Source organism: Trichechus manatus, unplaced genomic scaffold, assembly GCF_000243295.1.
Source record: "Trichechus manatus latirostris isolate Lorelei unplaced genomic scaffold, TriManLat1.0 scaffold00161, whole genome shotgun sequence".
Lineage (NCBI taxonomy): Eukaryota > Metazoa > Chordata > Mammalia > Sirenia > Trichechidae > Trichechus > Trichechus manatus.
In genome coordinates, this window is record NW_004444097.1 from 2,632,747 (window position 1) to 2,659,659 (window position 26,913).

At 41.1% G+C, this 26,913-nt stretch overlaps 1 protein-coding gene across 9 annotated transcripts in view; it reads left to right on the forward strand.

Moving 5' to 3' along the window:
• Nucleotides 1-26,913, forward strand: part of SEMA6D (semaphorin 6D) — a 61,324-nt gene that overhangs the window by 24,619 nt on the left and 9,792 nt on the right. For 5 of the 9 annotated variants that reach the window (XM_004386286.1, XM_004386284.1, XM_004386285.1 and 2 more), the window contains exons 2-11: nucleotides 21,903-22,065; nucleotides 22,466-22,577; nucleotides 23,131-23,191; nucleotides 23,311-23,373; nucleotides 23,480-23,581; nucleotides 23,795-23,885; nucleotides 24,311-24,430; nucleotides 25,117-25,205; nucleotides 26,139-26,356; nucleotides 26,463-26,594. In XM_004386286.1, the coding sequence (XP_004386343.1) occupies nucleotides 21,957-22,065; nucleotides 22,466-22,577; nucleotides 23,131-23,191; nucleotides 23,311-23,373; nucleotides 23,480-23,581; nucleotides 23,795-23,885; nucleotides 24,311-24,430; nucleotides 25,117-25,205; nucleotides 26,139-26,356; nucleotides 26,463-26,594 (1,097 nt within the window). In that variant the 5' untranslated portion in view covers nucleotides 21,903-21,956. Of the gene's footprint in view, nucleotides 1-21,902; nucleotides 22,066-22,465; nucleotides 22,578-23,130; nucleotides 23,192-23,310; nucleotides 23,374-23,479; nucleotides 23,582-23,794; nucleotides 23,886-24,310; nucleotides 24,431-25,116; nucleotides 25,206-26,138; nucleotides 26,357-26,462; nucleotides 26,595-26,913 lie in introns of those variants that run through there. The other 4 variants (XM_023740646.1, XM_012558370.1, XM_012558369.1 and 1 more) reach the window with 2 other exon arrangements.

Here is a 26,913-nt window from a genome sequence, read left to right on the forward strand (position 1 = left end):
AGTTTTATGATCAAAGGCAAGTTGTTTCTTCAGTTCCTCATCTGTAAATTTGGAAAAATAGTACCAACCTCCCAAGGGGTGCTTACCACAAAGTCTAGTGCTTCATTAGCATTCAACCCTGATTATTGGGATGGGATCATTATCATTTCTAATTTTCCAGTCTCCAGCAGGGACGTATTACACAAAACTGTAGGTGTGTTGCATGAAAACCAAATTATTCTGTCATCAGGAAAACTCTTGTAGGAGAGAAGGCATGGGAAATATTTCATGAATAGGCCTGTAAACTTACTTCCATTAACAAGTCGTAAGCCTTGCTGTCCAGGATCTCACAGGCTAATCAGAAAGACAGACAAGGACCATGTGACCCACCATAGTGAATCCATTGTAGAAATGGGTGGAGTGTTGTGAATGTAGACCAGAGAAAGATGGAAAAATTGGGGGCCATGTTTTCAAACCACCATATGGTACTGGTATTCCTCTCCCTGCTTTCCAGAGTACTGGAAGGTTCCAGAGTTCTCCATTTGACCCAATCCACCATTCCCCAAACAAGGAATTCAGCCCAGTGTCTCATTTGACTTGGATCCTAGTGGATGATTAGGAATTTGCTGGCCAGAGAAGCTGAGGAAGACATTCCAGGTCAAGTGAACAGCGGAAGCAGTATCTGCATCTGTGGACATAGGAATGTTAATATTATTTGAGCAAAAGAATAAACGATGTCAGTATGCTGTGCTGAAGCAAACAGTGACTAAAAAAAGCACTGATAATAATACTACTCCTTCACACTTGTATAGCACCTTTACAATTTACAAAGTATTTTTACTTGCATTTTCTCACTTGTCCCTTTTCAAAACTGTGGTGAGGTAGTCAGCAGCACTGCTCCATTTCCTTACCTCAGAAGCAAGAAGACAAGGCTATCCTGGGATGTGGGAGGCTGTAGAAGCTCACACATGCAGGTGGGGCCCCTGCTGCATGGGACCCTGCCACTCCTTCAGAGTGGCCTCTATTACTTCTTTTCTCTTAGGCTGGTTGGATGCTGCTGAAAGACACAGTAGCCAGAAGATGTAGCCAATACACTTGAGGTAAACCTTAGGGCCTGGAAACTTGTGGTTAGAGCACTTCTTAAATCAGGCTGTGGCTAGGGATGCTCCAGGTTGGGTTGGGGATTGTATTTGTGTTAACTGCTGCCTCTGACTGTTAAGTTCACATTAACCTGAAGGCTGTATGTGACCTTCAACATGGACAACCAGAAGGGGGCAGATCTCCCTCCCTCTCTCCCTCCTTCCTTAGCTCAGTATAGACACGACCACTTTGTAAGTACACCAGGGGTTCTGTCTTTTTCCCTAGGTCCTGATACAGCTCCTTGCTACCTTGTCCCTGGATCCTTTAAGGAAAGTTTCCACACCTTCTGCCTTTCCTGTTTTTATCATCCTTTTTCTCTTTATCAAAGAGCTGCAAGTCTGCAACTAAGGGCAGATGGTGAAAAGAAAAAAAACCAATCACACTCCCCGGTTCCCCCCGCCCCCATCTTTAGACCAGTGTTCATTCTGTTTGCATGTCTATGAACAACACTTTACTGTCTTTTGTATACCTCCCCAGGACACTTCCTGTGAGTAGAATAGAATTTGGGGCCCCAGGTCTAAGGCCTAAAAATGCAAGGCATTGCTCACTGGGGGAAATGGGCCAGAGAAAGTCACTGGAGCAGTGTAGGTCCTGTATGTCCATCCCGTGATTGCAAAATCAATGGAGGCCCAAGTCTTACTGTCACATCTGCCTTCTATACGTACTGCAGCATAATTTGATGTGTTGGTGTGTGTCTGTGTTGGTTACTCATGACATGGGGGGATCTATAGCTAGAAGGTCATTAATGGCAAAGCGCTCGTTGGAGATTTTTTAATTTCTTTTTCTTGATAAGATACAGGGTTACACACAACAATTCATTCAACAACAACAAAAAAAGCCTTTACATCAACTACTCTTCTAGGAATTTACTTATAAAAGTCACGGTCCCTGTACTCAAGGAACTCAGAGTGCCATGGGGCAAGGGGGTGTGGAGGAGAGAGAGGAAGATGAGAAAATAAGGAAACACGATATGGTGTCGTGTGTGCTCTGATACAGGTGAGCCCAGATTTTGGTGGGGGCTGGGGAAGAAAGAGGGAAGTGGAATCTTGTTGGGAAGTGATTTCTGATTAGGAGCTAGGCATAGAAAGGGGGAGGAAAGAACCAGAAGGGCATTTCAGGTGGTGGGAACAGCACATGCAAAGACAGAGAGGTAGGAGGAGCCAGGTTTGTTGCTGGAATCTAGGTGGATCTGTACAGCCAGATTACAGAGTGTGAGCAGAAGAACTATCCAAGTGCTGTCCTCTGGTCCCTCTTGGGCCCCATGTTGGTAAGAGCAGTGCTGAATGTCGTTGCAGAATTGACATTTAATTTTGTCTGTGCACATCCATTTCAGGCCACTCTGAGATTAACCAGTGAGGTGATAGAAAGAGCAGTAGACCTGGAGACAGACTATCTGGAAGCTTCCTATTAACAGTATCGCCTCAAGCAGTTCTTGAACTCCTAGTCCATAAGTGGAGATTCATTCACTAATAGAACAAAATTCACCAAGCAGATCCCGGGTGCCCGGCCCTGTGGTGGGTTCTGAAGGTGAGGTAGGAACCAGACAGACGTGGCCCTGCCCTCTAGAAGCTGACAGAAAGTTCAGTGGAGATAGCTCTGCCCTGAACCTCACAGGGCAATCTGCGGACCAGAATGGATAAGGCATATTTGCATTGAAAAGCATTAGAGACACAAAAAAATTGGAAGTTCATGCCCTAACACCTCATCTAGGAAGAATATCCCTGAGAGCTGGGGGCCCCTGATTCCTACCCACAACACAGAGGAAGTTTATAAAATATCTCCAAAGCTCTGAAGTACATTTGGAGACCAGAGAGGGACTAAGAAACCTAGAAGTCCTAGGGGTATGTGACCTGGGCTTCCCACGAACATATCATGCCATGTAAAGAAGACTACGGACTGATTCGTTGACCTGTGCAGGGAAAACCTGCACCACCTTACCCCAGGTCCAGAGATGCTGGAGGTGGTACTTGAGGCAGTATTTCCCTCCTAAGGCCACACAGTTGTGGGGAGGAAAACCGACCCTTTGCTGCTCCATCTGGGACACTATCAGAATGCCAAATCCGCATTCATCAATGCCCAGGGGAGACTCATTCAGTCTTCAGCACATCAGTCAGTTTTTACTACAGAACCCATTTGTGGTTTGGTGTTACAGATCAGAGGCCGTGAGCACAGCACCTCCTCTGTCAGGGTCCAGAGGAGCACATGTACTTTGTATCCTAGGCAACGCCAATGCTGTACGAAAAATTTAGAAGTTTGAATTGAGAATCATTCTGCTTTTGGTAAGGAGCCTTTTACTGTCCAGGCACCGACTCAGCATCTTAAAATGGAACGGCTTGGAAGGGGCTTTACTGATCATCCAGATTCTAGCCAGCTTCTCATTTTATAGATGAGGAAACTGAAGCTGGAGGCGTTGAACTGGCCTTCTTATGGCCGCTTGGCTCCTGAGGTTTCTTAATTCCCTGTTGTCTCCAGGTGTGTTTGATGTCTGGGATAAGGTTACCGCCCCCTGAGGTGATTTACAAGGGGAGGCAAGAATAAATATAGATAAAGGTAATATAACGTTGGAAACATAATCACCTCCAGCAATAGTGTTAGAACCACTCGGCACTTTGTCAAGATGTGTCTTTTGTCCTGCACAGGCTTCCGGTTCCCCCACCCTCTAATAGCAATCACTGTAATAATGAGAGCAAAGCATGTATAGGTACTTACCTGTGCCAGGCGCTCTTGTAAACTCTTCAAATAACACATTCAATATTTACAGCAACTTTATGAGGGGACTGCTTTTATTATCCCCAGTTTACATCCCTGAGGTACACAGCAATTGACTAGCTTGCCCAAGGTCAAACAGCTAGTTAAGAGGCAAAGCTGGGCTCCAACCTAGACAGTCTGGCTCCAGAGTCTGTGTAGTTAGCCCCTGAACTCCAGTGTTCACCACTTCAGCCAGGTTCCATTCTGACAGGAAAGAGGACAGGAAGGGTTGAACTTTTCTCATACCCTCGTGGTCCTAGTTGACTAGATTTAGTAAAAATTAGCAATTAATAGCCTGAGAATTTGTGCCAATGTACCTAAGCTCCTGTTTGCCTCTATGGACACAGTTTCAAAAGCTCATAGTGTATCTGACCTGGAGCGCAGTCAAAGGTCTGGCAGGTGAGTGCCAGGTGCATTCGCACAGCCTCCGCCTGGCCCTCAGGGAGTTTGTACTGGTCATAAAACTCAGTAGTGCCCTTCATTTTTCTCTTTCCTGGTCACAGCTTCATTTGTAGTCCAGAATTGTTGGGCCGAACCTAACTCACCAGGAATCTCTCATTTCCATCAGTAGAACAAAATACATTTAAAAAAAAATCGTTATTTTGAAAGAATTACAAATTCTCAGGAAGTTACAACACTAGTACAGAGAGTCCTGTGTACCCTTCACCCAGGAAGCACCTTTTTAAAAACAAGTCAGAACTGAATTTTCTTATGGGTAGATCAGCTCTGATAATGGTAATACTTTTAGATCCTTCTGCACAATTAGTAATCCTTCTTGTGGACTTCACATTTATCATAGATGAGCAACTGTTACTGCATTTTCAAGGTGAGAAAATAAAAGATCTCCTCAGGGGCCATATTTTGGGGGCCAGAAATTCTTCGTTGTCTTTTTTTTTTTTCTCCTCACTTAATTTTAGTTTCGGTGAAAATATACACAGCAAAACCTGCTCCCGTTCCATAGTTTCTAGACATAATGATGAGTGACATTAGCTACATCCATCACCTTGTTTCAGCATTCTTGTTATTTCTGTTCTAGTTGTTTCACTTCCGTTAATCTCCTTGCCCTGCAACCTTCTCATCTATGCTTTAAAATAGCTGTTGACTCTTTGATCTTATATATATAATTTTTTTTTTAATGTAATACTCCAGGGTGATGATCTTTAGTGTTTGGGCTAAACTGTTACTTAGTTTAAAGGTGACTTCAGGGGATAGTTTCAATTCAGGGTTGGAAGAACAACTCAGGACTATAGTCTCAGGGACTCCTCCATCTTCAGTAGGTCCTGTAAGTCTGGATTCTTTAAGAATTTGAAGTTCTGGTCTACATTTTTCTCCCTGTTTATCAGGATTAATCTATTGTGTTCCTGATCAGAATGTTTAGTAGTGGTAGCCAAGCACCATCTAGTTCTTCTGGTGTCAAGGTGGAGGAGGTAGTGGTTCATATAGACAATTAGTCCTATAGTCCAGTTCCTTCTCTGATTCTTGGGTTTCCTTCTTTCTCTTTTGTTCCAGACGAATAAAAACCAATGGTTGTATCTTAGATGGCTGCTCATAAGCTTTTAAGACCCCAGACACTAGTTACCATACAGAGAGGTTGAACATAAACTTTAAGAACTCTATTATGCCAATTGACTGGATTGTTCCATGACACCACAGCAGGCCAGGAATTCTTGACCTTTAGAAATTTTTTAAAGGCCACTTTTCTTTCTCTGTGTTGTTAGAGTTTTAGCCCTCTTGTAAATAAACCCTTCAACAACTTTTTAAAGCATGACATCACCTGGGATTCTCTGGTGAGGTGGTTTGCAGAATATAAAACTTGAAGACATGAGCTCCTTAATATAGAGCCAATTCCCATTGTTGTTGGCAATGATGATAGACTTAGATCACTGGGCTCTGCCATGATAGCTGGGTTCTACACTGACTTCACCATTCTTGGATGATAAATCCCTTAATTTATCTGCTATGATCTCTTGTTTGTCAGATGGAAATAGTATCAGCAACCCATCCTCAGCCCTTCCTTGCCTGAGTATTGTTGAGAGTGTGCTTCGTGTTCTTTGTAAACCTGAAGAAGCCAGCATGAAGGGCATTGGAAGCTGAATCAGACAAGTCTGCAGAATCCCAACAAGTACTCTACTTCTGGCATCCCAGCCCAGAGGGCAGAACCAGGCGTGGACCCAGGCCCTATTATTCTGAACAGAATGTCATATGCAGGCCATATGGCAGCCCCTGCAGGTCATCTGGTAGAAGAAGCCAGTGTTCCAAAGACAGGCTGAGTCCTTTGCCAGCTCAGCCTTCCCTTGGGGCCTTGAGCTCTTCTTTGTCTAGAATGACTTGTTTTCCTGGAGGCCTAGCTGTGACTGTGCGTGTTCTGTATACGGAAGAGATAACAAAGGAAAGTTTTTCATTTCTCTTGTCACTGGTTAACCTGGAAGGCCCTTCGGTTCTCCTCAGAAAAGAGGAGACACCGTTGCATGCGCTTCTGCCACTACCATCTCCTGTGAGCTGTTTTGTTTCTTTTTCCATTGTACAAAGTTCCTAAGTTTTCTATGTTCACAAAGCTACTCCTCATCTAATCTCGTAAGAAGCTGATGTGTTTTGTCCTCTTGCTGGAGAGCAGATTCTCTCTGCTTAGACATGGGGCTCATCCTCTCATCAATTGTTTTGTTAATTTCACTGTAAATGAAAATTGTTCACTACTACAATTTTGCTTTAACATGTTATCCAGTTTGAATAGGGAGGACAGGCAAAAGCTTGTAGGCAAGTTGTCACTAGAATTATGCTCTCCAGAGCCATGGTACTGATCAGAGGTCAAATTCTGGAATCCCTGTTCAGATTTGCTGAGAATTTGGCAAAGACAGATTACATCCTGCTTTCTGTTCCTTTCTACCTAGTTCCTTTTAAGTTAGTCTTATTTCTTTTTTGAATTATTAATATTTGACCGGAAGCATTAGTGATTCAGATATACAATATTGGTGTGCTTTGCAATAAGAAAATTCAGGCTTGAAGTGAAAACCTTGCATAAAAGCTGCTTTAGTTTTCAGAAAAGTCCTTTAAATAGCCAGCTTTCCTCCTGCACTTAAACAAAATTGACCCAACTTTTAGGAAGACAATTGATTATAAAATCAAGGCATTACTAAAGAAAACAGCAGGTTTCCGTGCCCCCCAGCCTGCCCTGTTCTCCCTTCCATGGTGTCTGCCGCCACCTTTCTGTTCTCCTCTATGGAATCTAGCCCCAGGACAGGATCTTATAAATGTATTCATACTGATTTCTGGCTTATGTTGTGCTCTAGTACTGCTTGCTTTATAATTGGAGAAAAGGCCATCAGCCAAAGAAAAGAATTTCCCATTACAGAATCTCAGGCATCAGCCAAGCATGGCTGATTTGTATTTTACTTTTTGTTGTTGGGTAGTGAGGGGCTCAAGCAGACTTTCTTCTATGCCAGTCCCATATACCCTGCTTGCTAATCTCAGGAACAGCTTTGCTTTCCATCCTTTTGTTTTGGAAAAGCCTGAAAATGAGCAGGAATTTCAGTGGTGGGAGGTGACAAAAATCAGTTATTTCCCTGGTCTCTGTTGCTCATCTCTCCTAAATCAAAGAGCAGTTTGTTGCTGATGGGTAGGTGTGAAAAGAGGCATCTGCTGCCACTTGTAAAGAGCCTTTTGGTTCTGTGGCACCTGGAGACTCTGCTGGGATAATGAGGATGCATGCAAGGCTGTGGGAGAAGAATAGCGGACCTAAGACTAGATGTTGGGGTGATGGTAGGGAAATGTTCATTTCCACATAGCACAAGTGCTTTGGCTGAGTCGCCTGGGAGGATCACCTCCTTGTTTATTATTTTTTTTTATCAACTCTTTAAATAATTACTGAGGAACTCCTAAGTGCCAGGCCCTGTGCCTGGTTTGGGGGATTAAAGAGGATGAATAAGATGTAGTCTCCTCGTCGAGTGGCCAGTGGATTTGAACTGCTGACCTTTTGGTTAGCAGCAAAGCTCTTAACCACTAGGTAACCAGAGAACAGAATGTGCAGAGACAGTGTTATGGAATTAAGGTAGGTGAAACAGGAGAAGCTGGCAAGAGTTAGATTGTGAAGGACCTTGTAAATCTTGAAAATGAATTTAGACTGTATCATATAGGTCTTTGGGAGCCATTAAATGATTTTTAGGGAGGGGAGTAACCTGATACTATCTGTATTTTGGAAAGATCATTCTGGTGGCTTTGTGGAGAATGGACCAGAAGTCTAGGAGAGCAGAAATCAGTTGAGAGTAGGTTCTAGAATGATGAGGGGATAGAATCAATAGGGTGTACTGACAGATTGGGAAGAGAAGATGAAGGAAAGGAGGAGCTCTAGGACGACTCCCGGATTTAAAGGTCAAGTGACTGAATAGAATATGAAAAATATTGATAACAATAATAATAATTATAGTTGTTGTAATTATTGGATTCTTACCATGTGCAAGGGGTTTGGCTAAGTGCTTCATACAGATTATTTCATCAAATTATCATTATAGTACAACTACTACTATCAACCTCATTTTATGTGGGGAAATTTGGGGCTTTGGAAGGTTAAATAACGTGTCCAAGGTCACATGACCAGTAAGTGGTCTTGAATCTGGGCTTGAACCCAGCACTCTGGTCTCAGATCCAGTGCTCTGCAGTGAATTTAGGAGGAAAAGTAGAAATAAAGCAAACTATCTTAATTTTAGTTTTGGACCTGTTGAATTTAAATTGCCTATATCTTACTGAGATCAAAATAGCTAACATAATAGAGTTAGACAGATGGATCTGGGGTGAGGAATGTGGTCTATGCTGGAGATGTGGATTTGGTTGTGGTGAAGAATGTGGGTGTAATGTGGGTGAGCCTCCAAAGACCCAGGATGGAACCATAAAAAACCTTATGTTAAGAGGAGTTTGGAAAGATAGCTGAAAGGATTAGCTAGAGAGGTAGGGAGGTAACTATGAAAGCCGGAGGTAGAGTTTCAAGATCTAATAATCAAGATGATTAAATACCACAGGGAGATGAAGGAAGATATAAAATGGCGATTGTGTTGGATTTGGCAATTAGGTTATTGATGGGCAAGAAATGAAGTTAGATTGAAGGGGTCAAAAATGTAATGAAAAATGAGAAAAGGAAGACAGTTGGATCAGACTGCTCTTCAAAGAAGCATAAACGGGGAAGGAGGTGAGAGAGATGGAGATAAGAGAAGCAGTCTTAGGGTCGTGGGAGATAACTGTTCTTGATGGGAGCAACTTGAGATACTTGTATGTAGAGAAGAAAGAACCTGTGGAGCAGTGGGACTACACCAGGACATTTGTTGGAGTAGGAAGGAGGAGAAATCTTTCCACCAGTCCTCAGAAGAAGATCATGGACCCTTAGAGGAAAAAGAATCCCTGTACTTTCAATTTATCCCTCCTCCTTTATTATGTGAAGAAAATTATACCAGAAACGTGAAGTGACTTGTCTATGGTCACACAACAAGTTTGTGGCCCCAGATCACCTGATGTCTAGTCTCTTTTCTGTCCTGCTGCCAGTGAATTCCTCGTGTGTTCCTCATGGTACTGAGTCCCCAGACCTCCAGAGTGGCTCTCCCTTGCTCCTTCAAAGGTCATATCCTTCCAGATTCTGTTGTGTCTGCAGGACTTCAGACATGTAGAGGGTGAGTCAGAGGGCTGTTTTGTCATTTCCTCAACATGCTTGGGGCAATGTTTGTGATGGTTAATTACAAATTTCCATTAAAATAACAGCACTGGAATGCTTCTTCCTCTCAGCTGGGCTCCTAAGTTCCCAAAGGGAAGAAGAGTCTCAAAGTCAAGGGCCATTCAACCACCCCTTCGTGGCCAACAGTAAGGGAGTATATATTTGTTTATACATGGTGCCTAGTCCATAAGTGCCTCTCCCCACAGCCCATATGCAGGAAAGGGGGAAGGGGCAGAAGTATAGATTCTTTAAATGGAAAGAGCTGAAGCTCCGCCAAGAGACTTCATCAGTCAAGAGGCATTTGGTGAGCCTGGGAGCAAATAGCTATCCATGCTGCCCAGAAGGGCCAGAGTACCCCACCCCAATTTGGTCTAGGAGTCTTCTGGAACCTGTATGTACCTAGTGATGGTTTCATTGGCCCTTCTCACTTGCTCAAGGAAGGTGAAAGAAGGCCTTCAAGTTCAGTTTTTATTACCTTCTTATACTCCAAAGGTAATGCTGTCAGCCTGATTGTCATACCGCTTCTGATTAAATGTGGATGCCAATCACTGATTAAAATTCCAAGCCTTACAGAAAATATACCTCTTAGAATCTAGACACATGAATGGTATGTAAACCTAAACCTCTCTTTTGTAATTGACTTTCAGTTACAACTCTCTGTCTTGGTAGGCTCCACAAAATAGGCATTAACTTGCTCCTCCTTCAATCTGCCTAAACCCATGGCTCTCTTTCCATTTTGTCATGTGGGGCTGTCAGGCGGTACACTTATAACTCATAACTCCAGGTGCCCTCATTCTCATAGACTCCAAGGTGAATGGTGCCCCCTGGAATTTCATAGACTACAGGGCGAATGGTGCACCTTATGCTGCAGCTCTGGTTTCACCTGCTCTTCACTCCTTTAGTGCATAGTATTCCCAACTAAAACAGTGATATTTGGGAGTATAACCTTAGGTTTCCATCCTCCCTGGGTTCACCGCCTTCTGTTGTTGTTATTTATTAAAAATATTTTATAAATCTTAATTAAATTGGAGTCCAAAATGCTAATCTTGCTCTGAGAGATTCAGCAGGGTGTATGTTGATCCAAGACACAGGATTAGTTCTTTTATTCATTCATTCATTCACAGTTCATTCACAGTTGTATCAAGTATTGATAATTGAGATGAGCTTGTCCCAAGGAAATGAAAAAAGGCTCCCCACGGCTCTGAAAAATTAGGGCTTAACTAGGCCAAGAAGGGGCCCTCATGACACAGTGGTTAAGAGCTTGGCTGCTAACCAAAAGTTCAGCACGTCAAACCCACCAGCCTCTCCATGGGAGAAAGATGCGGCAGTCTGCTTCTGTAAAGATTTACAGCTTTGGAAACCCTTTGGGACAGTTTTCTACTCTATCCTATATAGTCACTGTGAGTCAGAATCAACTCGACAGCAACAGGTTTGGTTTTTTGGTTTATCTAAGTGAAAGATGACAGGTGTGAAGGGCTATGTCCATAAAGAAGGCAGGAGAAGGGCTTGGTTCTAGTAGGTGGCATGGCACATTTCAGGACCAGAAACAGTGTCAGTGTGATGAGATCACAAGTACAAGAGAAGTGAGACTCAAGATGAGACTGGAGAGGGAGGCAAGACTCAGAACATGAAAAATCTAAAAGGCCACATTAAGAATTTGGGCTTTATCCCAACAATAAGAGGAGGTTTCTGGAAAATTTTAAGATTACATGTTCAGGTTTATATTCTGAAAAGATAATTCTTATTACTGTGTAGAAAATGAGTGGGAGACAAACCAGAGGACATTCAGACAGGTGGGTAAAGGGACAGAAGTATGTAGTCTAAGGGAAAACAAGGAAAGACAGTGCTTTAAAAAGCCGTGAACAGTCAACTGTGTCTAAAGCTACTGAGCAATCAAATGAGATAAGGACTGGAAAATGCTCATTGCATTTAGCAACCTGGAAGTCGTCAGTGTCTTTACTGAGAGGTGTTGTGGGGAGAAGAGGTAGAACAGAGGAAGTCAAAGAATAAGTGGAAGGTGAGGAGATGGCCATAGTGAGAATAAAAACTATTTTTCAATATCTGTGAATGGAAGGAAAGAGATAGGTGGTGACTGGAGGAAAACACAGGGTCGCGGGGTCCCCCATGCACAATTTTTTTTGAGATGAAAGAGGCTTGGAAAAATTTAAATGCTAATGAACAATATTCAATTGATAAAAACTTGTAGAATATACCAGAAAAGAGATAATAAAAACCATGTTTTTCTGTTCCAGAAAAGACAGAATGGGGTGGGTTCAAAGCACATGGGAGGAGTTGGTAGGCAAGTGAATTCCTCCATTGAAACAGGAGAGAAGGAGGAAAAACTGGACAAAGATGTATTTGGTAATGGATGGTGGTAAGGAAGTTTCTGTTTTATGGCTTTTATGTGAAGTAGCAAAGAGAATGAGCTATGCCGCAGAAAAGAAGACTAGACTATGGAGAGAAAGAAGATCAAGGGCTTGAGAAAGAGGGGAAAGTTTCAAGTTCTTGATTTGAGGAGTGGGCAAGCAAGATGAACAGAGAAACAATGGATATCCATGAAGTGTTACATAGCTATTTGTAGTTGGTGATTGAGAATTCTGTTATATTCATACTAAATTGTCTCAGAGTATGGGAGTTTTCACAAGTACTTAGCTGCTCTGAGGCAGGCATCAAGGTGAATGGCTAGATTCATCCAAGGTAAGGACTAACAAGGTAAATCTGGCAAGAAGGCAAAGCATGAGGGAATCAGGAGCATTGCTGTTGTTAGCTACTATTGAGTCGATCTTCGACTTGTGTGACAGAGTAGAACTTCCCCAAAGGGTTCTCTAGGCTGTAGTCTTTACACCCCCCACATGTCTGTAGTTTTTTCATACTGTGGTGGCTTACGTGTTGCTGTGATACTGGAAACTATGCCACCAGTATTTCAAATACCAGCAGGGTCACCCATGGTGGACAGATTTCAGCAGAGCTTCCAGACTAAGACAGACTAGGAAGAAGGACCTGGTGATCTACTTCTGAAAAAACTGGCCAGTGAAAACCTTATGAATAACAGTGGAACATTGTATGGTATAGTGCCAGAAGATGAGCCCCTCAGGTTGGAAGACACTCAAGAAACAACTGTGGAAGAGCTGCCTCCTCAAAGTAGAGTCGACCTAGGTGACGTAGATAGAGTAAAGCTTTCAGGACCTTCATTTCTTATGTGGCACAACTCAAAATGAGAAGAAACAGCTGCAAACATCTGTTAGTAATCAGAACATGGAATGTACGAAGTAGGAATCTAGGAAAATTGGAAGTCATCAAAAATGAAATAGAACTCATAAAGATCAAAATCCTAGGTAGTAGTGAGCTGAAATGAATTGGTATTGGACAATTTGAATCAGACAATCATATAGGCTACTGTGCCGGAAATGACAAATTGAAGAGGAATGGCCTCACATTCATCGTCAAAAAGAACATTTCAAGATCTAGCCTGAAGTACAACGCTGTCACTGATAGGATAATATCCAAGGAAGACAAGTTAATGTGACTATTATTCAAATTTACGAACCAACCACTAATGCCAAAGATGAGAAAATTGAAGATTTTTACCAACTTCTGCAGTCTGAAATTGATCAAACGTGCAATCAAGATGCATTGATAATTACTGGTGATTGGAATGCAAAAGTTGGAAACAAAGAAGGATCAATTGTTGGAAAATATGGCCTTGGTGATAGAAATGATGCTGGAGATTGCATGATAGAATTTTGCAAGACCAACGACTTCTTCATTGCAAATTCTTTTTTTCAACAATATAAATGGTGACTATATACATGGACCTTGCCGGGTGGAATACGCAGGAATCAAATAGACTATATCTGTGGAAAGAGACGATGGAAAAGCTCAATAATATCATCAGTCAGAACAAGGCCAGGGGCCGACTTCAGAACAGACCTTCAACTTGGTCATATGCAAGTTCAAGTTGAAGCTGAAGAAAATTAGAGCAAGTCCACAAGAGCCAAAGTACGACTTTGAGTATGTCCCACCTGAATTTAGAGACCATCTCAAGAATAGATTTGATGCATTGAATGCTAATGACCAAAGACCAGATGAGTTGTGGAATGACGTCAAGGACATCATACATGAAGAAAGCAAGAGGTCATTAAAAACACAAGAAAGAAAGAAAGGACCAAAGTGGATGTCAGGAGAGACTCTGAAACTTGCTCTTGAATGTAGAGTAGCTAAAGCAAAAGGAAGAAATGATGAAGTAAAAGAGCTGAACAGAAGATTTCAACGGGTGGCTGGACAAGACAAAGAAAAGTTTTATAATGAAATGAGCAAAGACCTGGAGTTAGAAAATCAAAAGGGAAGAACAAGCTTGGCATTTCTCAAGCTGAAAGAACTGAAGAAAAAATTCAAGCCTCAAGTTGCAATTGTGAAGGATTCTGTGCGTAAAATATTAAATGACACAGGAAACATCAAAAGAAGATGGAAGGAATACACACAGTCATTGCACCAAAAAGAATTGGTTGATGTTCAACCATTTCAGGAGGCAGCATATGATCAAGAACTGATGGTACTGAAGGAAGAAGTCCAAGCTGAACTGAAGGGAATGGTGAAAAACAAGCCTCCAGGAATTGATGGAATAGCAATTGAGATGTTTAAACAAACGGATGCAGCACTGGAGGTGCTCACTCTTCCATGTCAAGAAATTTGGAAGACAGCTTGCTGGCCAACTGACTGGAAGAGATCCGTATTTGTACCCCTTCCAAAGAAAGGTGATCCAACAAAATGTGGAAATTATCGAATAATATCATTAATATCACACACTAGTAAAATTTTGCTGAAAATCATTCAAAAGCGGTTATAGCAGTACATTGACAGAGAACTACCAGAAATTCAAGCTGGTTTTAGAAGAGGTCATGGAATGAGGGATATCATTGCTGATGTCAGATGGATCCTGGCTCAAAGCAAAGAACACCAGAAAGATGTTTACCTTGTGTTTTATTGACTATGCAAAAGAATTCAACTGTGTGGATCATTATAAATTATGGATAACATTGCAAAGAATGGGAATTCCAGAACACTTAATTGTGCTCATGAGGAGCCTGTACATAGATTAAGAGGCAGTCATTCAAACAGAACAAGGAGATACTACAAGGTTTAAAGTCAGGAAAGGTGTGCATCAGGGTTGTATCCTTTCATCATACTTTTGCAATCTGTACGCTGAGCAAATAATCTGAGAAGCTGGACTATATGAAGAAGAATGGGGCGTCAGGATTGGAGGAAGACTCTTTAACAACCTGTGTTATGCTGATGACACAACCTTGGTTGGTGAAAGTGAAGAGGACTTGAAGCACTTACTGATGAAGATCAAAGGCTATAGCCTTCAGTATGGATTATATCTCAACATAAAGAAAACAAAAATCCTCACAACTGGATCAATAAGCAACATCATGATAAACAGAGAAAAGATTGAAGTTGCCAAGGATTTCATTTTACTTGGATCCACAATCAATACCCATAGAAGCAGCAGTCAAGAAATATTGCACTGGGCAAATCTGCTTCAAAAGTCCTCTTTAAGGTGTTAAAAAGCAAAGATGTCACCTTAAAGACTAAGATGCTCCTGACCCAAGCCATGGTGTTTTCAATCGCCTATATGCATGCAAAAGCTGGGTAATGAATAAGGAAGAATGAAGAATTGATGCCTTTAAATTATAGTGTTGGTGAAGAATATGGAGTATACCATGGACTGCCAGAAGAACAAAGAAATCTGTCTTGGAAGAAGTACAGCCAGAATGCTCCTTAGGAGTGAGGATGGCAAGACTTGGTCTCATGTACTTTGGATATGTTATCAGGAGGGACCAGTCCCTCGAGTAGGACATCATGCTCAGTGAAGTAGAGGGTCAGTGAAAAAGAGGAAGACCATTAACTAGATGGATTGACACAGTGGCCACAACATTGGGCTCAAGCCTAACGATCGTGAGGATGGCGCAGGATCAGGCAGTGTTTTGTTCTGTTGTACATGGGTCACTATGAGTTGAAATCAACTCGATGGCACCCTAACAACAACACAATGATGTTTACACAAACAGATCACCAGGTCTGTCCTGTGGAGCCACTAGGTGGGTTCAAACCATCAGTCTTTTAGTTAGCAGCCAAGCACTTAACTATTACATCTAAAATGGCTAAAGATGTATGTGAAGAATAGAGAATGCTGATAGATTAGAAGAAAGCCAAGCAGTACTTCAACTGAAGACCCTGATGGGAAGGAAGAGCACTCATTGTGAAAGCTGTCAGACAAGCAAGCTGAAAGGACAGGACATTGTGATCAGAGCGTGCACTACCTGAGTTTATGATTTTTGAGATGAAGAAGTTATGGTTGATGACAAGTCACAGGGTAGAACCATAAACTGGGGCTGCTAATGTCTTTGGAAAGATAAAGTGACTGGGGAGTCATCAGGTGAAAGAGAGGTGGAGTGACAGAATCTCAAGTAAGAAAGGATTTTTTTTTTTTTTTTGTAAGAACATGGAGGTCCAAGGTCTGGAAGAATCATCGAGGAACTAGGAGGAACCAATGCCACTTTCAGGCCCTGAAGTAGATGGAGTGTCAGAGTTTAAACAGCTCCTCCTGGAGAAACAGCATCTCCAGGGGAAAGCTTTAAAATCAATATGGTATCTTTTGATGTTCTTCGGGCTGGGGAAAAATTAGGCCTACTGTAGTCTGGATTCTTATTTCATATGAACTAGCATCGCTTTCTGAGAGATAAAGAATATATACTAATCCCTCTGGGATTTATTAGTTTCAAATTTGGCCACTATGCTATTACCCTAAAAAGAACTTACAGTAGCTTCCCTCATAAATTTTCTTGCCTGAAGAACTTCTTTCCTGTATTTCTTTTAGTTTGAGTATGCTAACAACAAATCTCTGAGTTTTTGTTTGCCTAAAATGTCTTTATTTCCTCTTCACTTTTGAAGAATATTTTTACTGGTTATAGAATTCTAAGCTGGCAAATTATTTTCTTTCAGCACTTTAAAAATGCCATTCTATGGTCTTCTAGCTTTCATTGTTCCTCTTGATAAGTCAGCTGTCGTATTATTGCTGATCCTTTGAATGTACTTTCTTCTCCGACCGCTTTGAACATTTTTTTTAATTTGTCTTTGTTTTCAGCAATTTTACTATGATGTATCTAAGTGTATTGTCTTTGGATTTAAAATTTGTAGAGCTTCTTGAATGTGTGGCTTATGTTCTTTTGTCAATTTTGCAAAAAAGTTCAGTCATTTTTGCTTCTGTTGCTCTCTCTCTCTTTTTACTCTCAGTGACTTCAATTAAATCTTAAATCTTTTAACCAGGCCCCTTTATCTCTTTTCAGCCATGTTGTTCTTCATGTTTCAGTCTGATATTTTCCAACCTTTTTGTGCTCTATGTTTCAGTCTGATGTTTTCTATTAATGAATTACTGAATCTTCTGGTTCTGCAACCTTCTCTTCAGTTGTGGCCAATTTGCCACTAAACACATATATCAAGAACTTTTAGTTACTGTTCTTTTTAGTTGCAGAATTTCCATTTGATTATTTTTTTAATAGATTCCAGTTCTTTGGTGAAATGCTCCATTTTTGTTCTATTTTTGAACATAGTTAACACAGTTATTTTTGAAGCCCATGTGATAAGTAATATCTGGAGCCTATTTCTATTGTCTGTTTTTTTCTCTTAGTCTTGTTTCTTGGAATGTCAAGTAATTTCTGATTTAATGCAGGACATTACGTGTAAGAAATTGTAGAGTGTCTGGATGATATTATCTTCCTGCGGGGAGGATTCACTATCTTTTCTTATAAACAGCTGAAAGTGAGAGAGTATTAGATCTAATTGGGGAGTGAGCTTATGGGACGCTAGGTTGGAGTCTTTATAAAGGTCAGTCTACCTCATAATTGCCTCCTCTTCTAGGACTTCAGAGGTCCAAATGAGAGCCTTTGAATATTTAGTAGGATTCCTCTTCTTTGGTGGGTCCTAAACGTGAGACTGCCAAAATCTCGACTTTTCCTCGTAGTCATAGTCTCTTCTTTATACAGCTTAAGAATTAGCAAATGCCTCAAGAGGAAATGAAGTGCTGAGTATGGAGCTTGTTCCTTTGCACCTGCATTCTCTCCGGGATCTTGCCATTGAAGTCCTGGCTGTCTTTGCGGCTTTGAACTCCTTTGAACAGTTTTATTTATAATATTTAAGCTTTAAAATCAGGAATGTATAGAAGAAGTCTATATATAATACTAAAAATAACAAAATATACTTACTCAGGTAACCAGCTCTCTGACTGAAAGGAATAACTTCATATAAGCAAGCTCCTTACCGAAAGTTTACACGAGAAGACGGTTCCTTCCTCCTCACTGGAGGCATTTGCTTGTATGAAGCCCTGTCTTACCCTCTAAAACCAATGGATTGAATTCATGGCATATAAAGACTTATATTGGTGTATCTACCTACTATTTTTATGATAGAAGATATAAACAGTTTTGCAAATAGTTATAAAAGGTGGAAGTGTTAACATTCCTCCCCCGACCTTTTTGTTTAATAAGACGTAACAATAATAGCAATCCTGATACTCACTAAAATCTACTAAAGATTTGCTGTGGGGCAGGTGCTGTGCTAGATGCATAGATTATGTCATTTAATCCTCAGAAGAACCTATGAGATAGTAATGACAATTATTTCTATTTTACAGTTGAAGAAACTGAGACTTGAAGAGATTAAGTCAACTTAAACAAGGTCCCTGAGCCAATAAATAAATGACATGAGCAAGTTTGGACTCAGATTTTTGTAACCTCAGGGTCCAAGTTTTTTAACAACATTTTGTCCTGACTCGTGGCTTGCGTTCATTCAACACAGCCAGTTTCATGATTTAAATGAGCTCTAGAATCCTGAGATTCTTCCTTAAATATGGTGAAAGCCAAGTAGTCTGAGGGGGTCTACATGCAAATAAATCTTCTTCCTGGTACATTTCTCTCAGGTATTTCCAGATTCTTCCGTCCTCTTCCCAGCCTTACTTTGATATATGCATAACATTAAATACTTACATTTATAATTTCTATGGCAAGTCTGAAAGTATTTTTTTTTAAATGAAGCTTTATGCAGGGACAGGAAGCAATTAGTGGTGGGACTTTATTTTTGGAGGATTAGATTGTGGAGGGGCAGGCTGTGGGGAGGAATTGCTTTCTCTGTGTCAGATGAATGAATTATAGGAAATCATAGCTCAGCCGGCAGTGTGGTGCTTGCCAATGAGTCAGCAGTGATTCTGTCCTTAGCCTCAAAGCTGGGTCACAGCTGTGAAAAGATACTCTTCCTGGTGAGGAACCCTCCAAGCCCTGCTCTCTGGGGCATCAAGGCTCTGCCTACATGATGAGAAACACTGTTACCTATCCTGATGTCAAAAGATTCACAGGACTATCTTCTTGCTTTCACTCATATAGTTCTAAGTTTCTTTAGGATTGATTGGTATTTCTGATTTTTTCCCGATATCCAGCAAAAAGAACCAGTGACTTTCATGAAGAAAATGAGGTTTGGGGTTGGTGTCATAGTAGAATGTAGTTCTTATGGCAACATTTCGTATTTTTATAATGCTTCAACTTTCTGAGGTCTTTATAAATGGTAATATACTGTGGGAAGGTAAGATGGGAGGATGCCGCTTCAGGAGAAGTGGTAGACTGAAAGAAGTCACATTGTCACAACAGTTAAACATATCTTCATGTGGCAAAACACTGGAACAAATCACCATGGTTGTTGGGTTAGGATTGGCAGGGTTATTGGTGATTGTTTTATTTTCCAGGTTTGGTAAATTGGCTCAAGTGTTAAAATTTATTCTAAAAATAGTCCCTTAGTATTTTAAAATATTATCCATTTGTCCAAAAAAAATAATTGCCAAATAGCCTTAGTATTTTAGGACCTCTTATACCCAGCCCTGCTGAAACTCCTAAGGTCAAACTGGTCATACCCAGGCTTCTACAGTAGGAAGTAGATTGAAGAGGACTAACTTTGTTCAGAGTCCACCATGTGCCAGGCATTCAGTTCTTCTTCACCCCCTGGGGAAGGTGGTGTTATTTATATTTTATAGATCAAAAAACTGGTGCTTAGGCGGCTTGGGGAACCTGTCACCACAGGTTAATCAGCTCTAAAGTAGTAAAGCTCAATCCAAGCCCAAGTTAGACTGACTCCAAAGTCTGCATTCTCAACTTGAGTAACAAAAGGATGCTGCTCCAGATACCACTCCATCATGTTTTTGTAGGGCATTTTATATTGACTTAATCAACCATTAAGACAATTTTTATTGAAATATTATCCTCTCCTTGCAAAACTAGGATTATAAATCTCACATGTTCTTGGCTTCTATTTTAGTTAGAAAAATAATTAGAGCATCGCATAGCACGCACATGCACGCATATAAGTGTTTGACGTTAAATAGACTGAAAAGGCACAGTGAGTACCTAGTGGAGTGATTAGACTCCCTCCGAATTTGAAGGGATTCTCATGATTTCCCCTGAAATTCTTAGGATTATGAGACTGGGAATAAAGCTAAATGTTTTACTGTTCAGTACCATAGCTGGAAGTAACATCTGGGTTGGGGAAGGGAAGGTAGTTGTTGCAAAGTGGGGTCCTTACAGTTTCACAACGAAACCCATCTCATTGGCCCACTTGGGCACTAATTTATTATTTTAATTAATTATTAACATTTAAAGATCTTTAAAAAAAATTTTTACCCCTTATTGTACAATTACTGCTATTTTTTGTGTTGTATAGCTTTATTGAGGTATAATTGGCATTAAAAAACACTTAACATACTGAAATGTACAATCTCATAAAAGTTTAACCCAAGTGTACAGCCGTGTAACTGTCACCTCAATAAAGGTAATGAACATCCTCATTACCATCTGTCTTAGTCATCTAGTGCTGCTCTAACAGAAATACCACCAGTGGATGGCTTTAACAAAGAGAAGTTTACTCTCTCACAGTCCAGTAGGCCACAAGTCCAAATTCAAGGCATCAGCTCCAGGGGAAGGCTTTCTCTCTCTGTCAACTCTGGAGAAAGTTCCTTGTGATGCATCAGTCTTTCCTTGGTCTGGGAGCATCTCAGCACAGGAACCTCAGGTCCAAACGACATGCTCTGCTCCCGGCACTGCTTTCTTGCTAGTATGAGGTTCCCATGTGTCTCTGCTTACTTCTCTCTTTTATATCTCAAAAGAGATTGGATTAAGACACTGTCTAATCTTGTAGACGTCATCAGTATAACCTCATCATAGTGATAGAGTTTATAACACATAAGGAAATCACATCAGATTACACAATCATATACAATTCTGAGAATCATGACCTCATTAAGTTGACAGATATTTTTAGGGGACACAATTCAATCCATCCATTCCCCCCAAAAAATTTTGTAATACTATATTTTGGAAAAAAAAGAAGTTGTTTAATTTCTTTATCTAATTTGATGAAAAGAAGCTGGATGGTGACTCACATGATGTGAGCCTGGATCCCAAGCTCGCCCTAACTAGCTCCATGAAATTCCGTGAGTCCCCTAATTTCTTTGTCCTTAGTTTTCTCATTTGAAAAATGAGGAGGTTGGACTAGATGATCCCTAAGGCCCCCTACAGCTCTAAAGTTCAATAAAGCTAAGAAGCTGGAACTACTTAGGTTTGTGTCCAAATGGTACTATATGACAATTTAGACTTCCCTAGTGGCCTGGTGTCAGCTGTGCTGCTTCGTCCCTGCTTTGCTTTGGTTGATTGGTTATCATGAAATCACTTCATTTCTTTTAATTCTGTTTCACCTTCATTGAAGGTCATTCAAGCCATTGATTCCATGTTGGTCTTCCTGAATTTGGGCTAAGACTTGGATTAGTCCTGTGAATCTGGCAGTAGCTTAAGCAATAAACTGTTGAAGGAGACAGGCGCCATCAGCCCTCCAGATATTTAGCTTGAGTATTTTATGCTGAAGTATTGGGTGCATTTCAGGACTAGGGGTGGGAAGAAGATTGGAGTTTAATTAATATTCAAATCCCAGCTTTATCTATCTTCTTGCCAAGTCAGCAGCCAGCATTTCTGTTTGTGGTTCTGGTGATTTTACTATGATGACATATGTAGGTACCTCAAAGACGCTTGCAAATTTGCCCAAAAATGCAGTATGCTCACCACACGCTCTCATCAGGCCTGGCACACTGCCATCCTGTGCCTGTGTTTTCAGAGATACTTCATCCACCACTGCCTGTATTCCTGGTAGGAGGGGGTGCTGGAGGGAGCTGGTGGTGAAAATTAAGCTGATTATAAATGAGAACAGACCTTTATCACAGCATAGAATCTTTCCAATGGGTTCTGTTTTCCAGGTAGCTCCCTGGGATTTCTGAGGAGGGGCCGCTCCGAGGTCGTCTTGGCCCACCATGAAGTTCCTCCTACTTTGGGCCTACATGCTGCTTCTTATGATTTCCCAGCTGAGGGCAGTCAGCTTTCCTGAAGATGATGAACCCCTGAATACTGTTGACTACCACTGTAAGTCATCTAAAGGACAGTCCCTTTTCCAAGAAGGAAGCTTATTTGGTTTTGATTTCTAAGCATATTCCTTTGGGTAGAGAGAGAGATTTGTGTGTGTCTTGAAATCATACTAATTCATCTATAATCATTTCCTAGTGTTTGGAGAAAAAGGGACAGTTTTCTTGGGAGCTTTTCTAAAGCAACCCATATATAGGTTATGTGTCTCCAGTTAAAAGACAGAAGACCATCTGCTGACGTTCACGACATCCACCGTCTTTTATTCATCTATATTCAAGACCTTAAGAGAGGAATTTAGTTAAAAGCCTTCCACAACTAGTATATACAGCTAATCAATGCTGTATATTGCTTCTTCAGCTCCATAATCCTGACTGATGGTTTAGCCCATTTTTAATTGTAGATTCAAGGCAATATCCGGTTTTCAGAGGACGCCCTTCAGGCAATGAATCGCAGCACAGGCTGGACTTTCAGCTGATGTTGAAAATTCGAGACACACTTTATATTGCTGGCAGGTAATTTTCCTCTCATTGGTTTATTAGATTAAAATTCTTTTCTCTTGTGGGCCTTGCATTAATGTGTCTACTTCATGAAAAACTAATATGCGATTGTGATCAAAAATTGCAAGTGGCCAAAAATATTCACTGAGAAGAATCAGTGTTCTGTGCCAGGGACAAAATACAGAGCTGAAGCCATCAGCAGAGCTCTTTTATTACTGCCATCAAGAAATCATACACCATTCTTTTTTTCCTAAAGCAGCAGGGGAAAAAAATCTTTATTCTTTTTTTAAGTTAGGATTATTCAAGCAAACATTGGAAATGTATCTGTGCTAACACCAAGCAGCAGTTTGACCTATGCCTGGAGAGAAGAGCTCTCTGTGCTCCCTAACGATAGTGATACAGAAAAGCATCTCACTAATGAAAACGGACCCTTTGTTGACTTTGTTTGAAAGAGAGAAAATCCACATCTCCGAAACACAATAAAGGCAGATCTGTAAAAATAAAATAAGAAGCAGCTTAACATTTTTATGCAGTCACGTGATATGACTTATTGCCTTGTTTCCAACAGGGACCAAGTTTATACAGTGAACTTAAATGAAATCCCCAAAACAGAAGTAATACCAAGCAAGGTGAGCAACAGTAGCTGTCAGATTTATCTGTAGTCCCCCAGAAGTTGAAAAATGTTCCCCTCCCCCAAGAAATGTTAATGGTTAAAAACTGAGCTTTGCTTTTTGCTTGATTAATACAGAAACTGACATGGCGGTCAAGACAACAGGATCGCGAAAACTGTGCCATGAAAGGCAAACACAGAGTGAGTTGAACAAGAAATGCCTGCTTAGGCTTTTGTCTTTTTCTGGGCTTGATCCCACAGACCTATATGGAATGTCTAATATTAATATAATTATTGCTTTCTTTAGGATGAATGCCACAACTTTATTAAAGTATTTGTTCCAAGAAATGATGAGATGGTTTTTGTTTGTGGTACCAATGCATTTAATCCCATGTGTAGATACTATAGGGTAAGTGTATTTTATATTGTGTCCCTTTTTTTTTTAGTCAACTGTTCTTCCTTCACTATATGCTATTATAGTTGAATCCTTTCTGCTATAACCTAGTAATTTGTTTTATCTCGTTAATTCTACAAAGAGAATTTCAGTACAAATAAAGCAGTGTTGCCTTCAAGCAGGTACATTGAACAGATATGACACCAGCTATTTATTTTTCTTTTGTAGTTGAATACCTTAGAGTATGATGGGGAAGAAATCAGTGGCCTGGCAAGATGCCCATTTGATGCCAGACAAACCAATGTTGCCCTCTTTGCTGGTAAGATCCTTAAGTGTAATGAACGTAAATGATTAATGACATCGAAGGAGCAAAAGGAATGTAAAGCTTATGACTTGGATAGCCATCTTAACGTAGGTTTTCCAAGACTAAAATCTATGAGCAAATTTCCAGAAAAGAAGAATTTAAAATGAGGATATTTCAGTGCATATTATAAGCATTCTGACACTTGGTCTTTTGTTAACTTGGCCAGTGACCCTGAGAAAATTGCTTAACTTTTTGATGCTTAAAGTCTTCATCTGTAAAATTAGGTAATGTCGTGGGCCAACCTGTCAACAGGTTGTGAGCATCAGATATAGGTTTATTTGTATACATAGTAATAACACAGATGAAGGCATTCCAAAAGTCATAACGTGGATCACAGGATAATTATGGTTATTTGACCAAAATTATAACTTTGGTTTTAGATGGGAAGCTGTATTCTGCCACAGTGGCTGACTTCTTGGCTAGTGATGCTGTTATTTATCGAAGCATGGGCGATGGATCTGCCCTTCGCACAATTAAATATGATTCCAAATGGATAAAAGGTACCTTGGAAGAGCAGTGGTGTGGGAGGACCCAGGACAGTGGGGTGGCTCGGATGGGACCAGGAGCCAAGGGCATCAGAGGTGTAGTGCATGACTATATTGTTTACTTAGTACAAGTACAAGCTGTTTTGTTGTATCCCACTGAACAGGAGCATTGATGGGGGGTGAAGAGGCTAATATTCATGTTCATCCAGGATTTATCGTGGGTGACCTCAAAAAAAATCTCATCTCTGTGTGCCAATTTGTCTAGCTCTAAATGCATATAATAATACTTGCTCCCTCCCCTCTACCTAGCTTGGAAAGTTAACAATGAGAATCGATTAGTCTATATCTGCAGAGTCATTTTGTTCTTAGAAGTTTTAAACACGAAGATTTTTTAATTCTCAGTGAAAGAGGTTTTCCTCCCTAGTTAAATAGGTTAATGAATAAATCTCTTGAAACAAAGACCTCTGCTGTAGTTCAGTTTCCTGTAGGCCTTTTTACAGTCCATTAGCTGACATTAAAGACTACGAGTTCCCTGAAGCTTGATCATACCCATATTGGGACTCCTCAAAATCATTGGCATATCAGAGTCCTCACTGGGGTGGATGTAACTATATGACATCTGTCAGTCATGGCTAGCAGTCAGGGTCTTATACTAATTGAATTATCCTTTAGGAATCAGTTGTTTTCCATTTTTCTTTCAGAGCCACACTTTCTTCATGCCATGGAGTATGGAAACTATGTCTATTTCTTCTTTCGAGAAATTGCTGTAGAACATAATAATTTAGGCAAGGCAAGTATATGCACTGGACTTGTATTGTGTGATTCTGCATGGAATTGAGACCACTTTGGTAAAGTTATGGTTGTTGCCTTGCTATATCCCCCAGTAGTCAATTCAGTGCATGTAGAGCCAAGGGCAGAGAGGTGGGTAGCTCATCATGAGAACACCAATGTAGCAGTTGCCGCTGAGTCAATTGCGACTCCATGTGTGTCAGAGTAGAACTGTACTTTGTAGGGTTTTCAATGGCTGTGATCTTTCAGAAGTAGATTATCAAGTCTTTCTTCCAACGTACCTCTGGGTGGACTTGAAACTCCAGCCTTTTGGTTAGCAGCCGAGGGTGTTAACAATTTGTACCATTTAGGGACTTGTTCATGAGAATAACTGCTGGAAAAGACCTGAATGATGGTCAGAGTGAGAACAACACCTTGGGCCTCAAAGGTTTCGTTTTTCTGTCCCATAGGCACCCTTGAGTTTTGGGTGCTTCTTTGAGTCTTGAGAAATCCACTGATACTTTATTCTCTTTCAGTGTCAAAAGGCAGGATGTAAAGTAGGGGCCCCTGTTCAGTTTTGATTGTCTCAGTAAAAGCCCTGTGATTTTAAAGTAGTGCCACCCCTTCTGTGCCAGTTTTCAGGACGGCACATTCCATTTACAATAGGAGCCATAGCAAAGTTGGAGACCAAGTGTAAAAATGGCTTCCATTCAGCAAGGCAGTGAGATAGCTTACTTCTTGTGGAGCTTGTTTGGCTGTACAGGAAAATCGCCCTTTTTTCTCACAGGTAAATCTCGTTTGCATTCTTACTGTGCAGACCACTGGAGAAAAGGCTGCTAGATTCCTTTGAACTAGATGTATCTGTAGCACTGTACGTCCCTTAAATAGCAGCTTTTTGTTTCCATTCCATCTCCGTGCTCATATCTCTGTTGCTTTGCTTTTGTCCCTTGGGCAGGCTGTATATTCCCGTGTGGCCCGTATATGTAAAAACGACATGGGTGGCTCCCAGCGGGTCCTGGAGAAACACTGGACTTCCTTTCTGAAGGCTCGGCTTAACTGTTCTGTCCCCGGAGATTCGTTTTTCTACTTTGATGTTCTGCAGTCTATTACAGACGTTATACAAATCAACGGCATCCCCACTGTGGTCGGCGTGTTCACCACACAGCTCAACAGGTGAGAACAGATGTCTGGCACTTCAAAGACGTTCTGTGCTTGCTTGTTGGAACCAAGAGCGGGCCCATCGTCAAGGCCTCTTCCTGATGGTTGTCTCCTTTTCTAGCATTCCTGGTTCTGCAGTCTGCGCATTTAGCATGGATGACATTGAAAAAGTATTCAAAGGACGGTTTAAAGAGCAGAAAACTCCAGATTCTGTTTGGACAGCAGTCCCTGAAGATAAAGTACCAAAGCCAAGGTAAAGAGAAAGGATGGAAAGGTCTTGGCTTTAACAGAACGCTCTCATCATCAGTGGTTAAGAGCTTGGCTGTTAACCAAAAGATCAGCAGTTCGAATGCACCAGCCACTCCTTGGAAACCCTATGGGGCAGTTCTACTGTGTCCTATAGGGTCGCTATGGATCAGAACCCACTCGATGGCAACGGGTTTCTGATCATTGGAGGCCTCCATCGTCAAAGAGCAGCTGGGCCAACCTTCTGCGCCGGGAGGGTTCCCTCTGCGGCATCTCAGACCGCGCGTTAGTAGACACAGCTCTGTGACCTGCAGCGCCCGAGTACC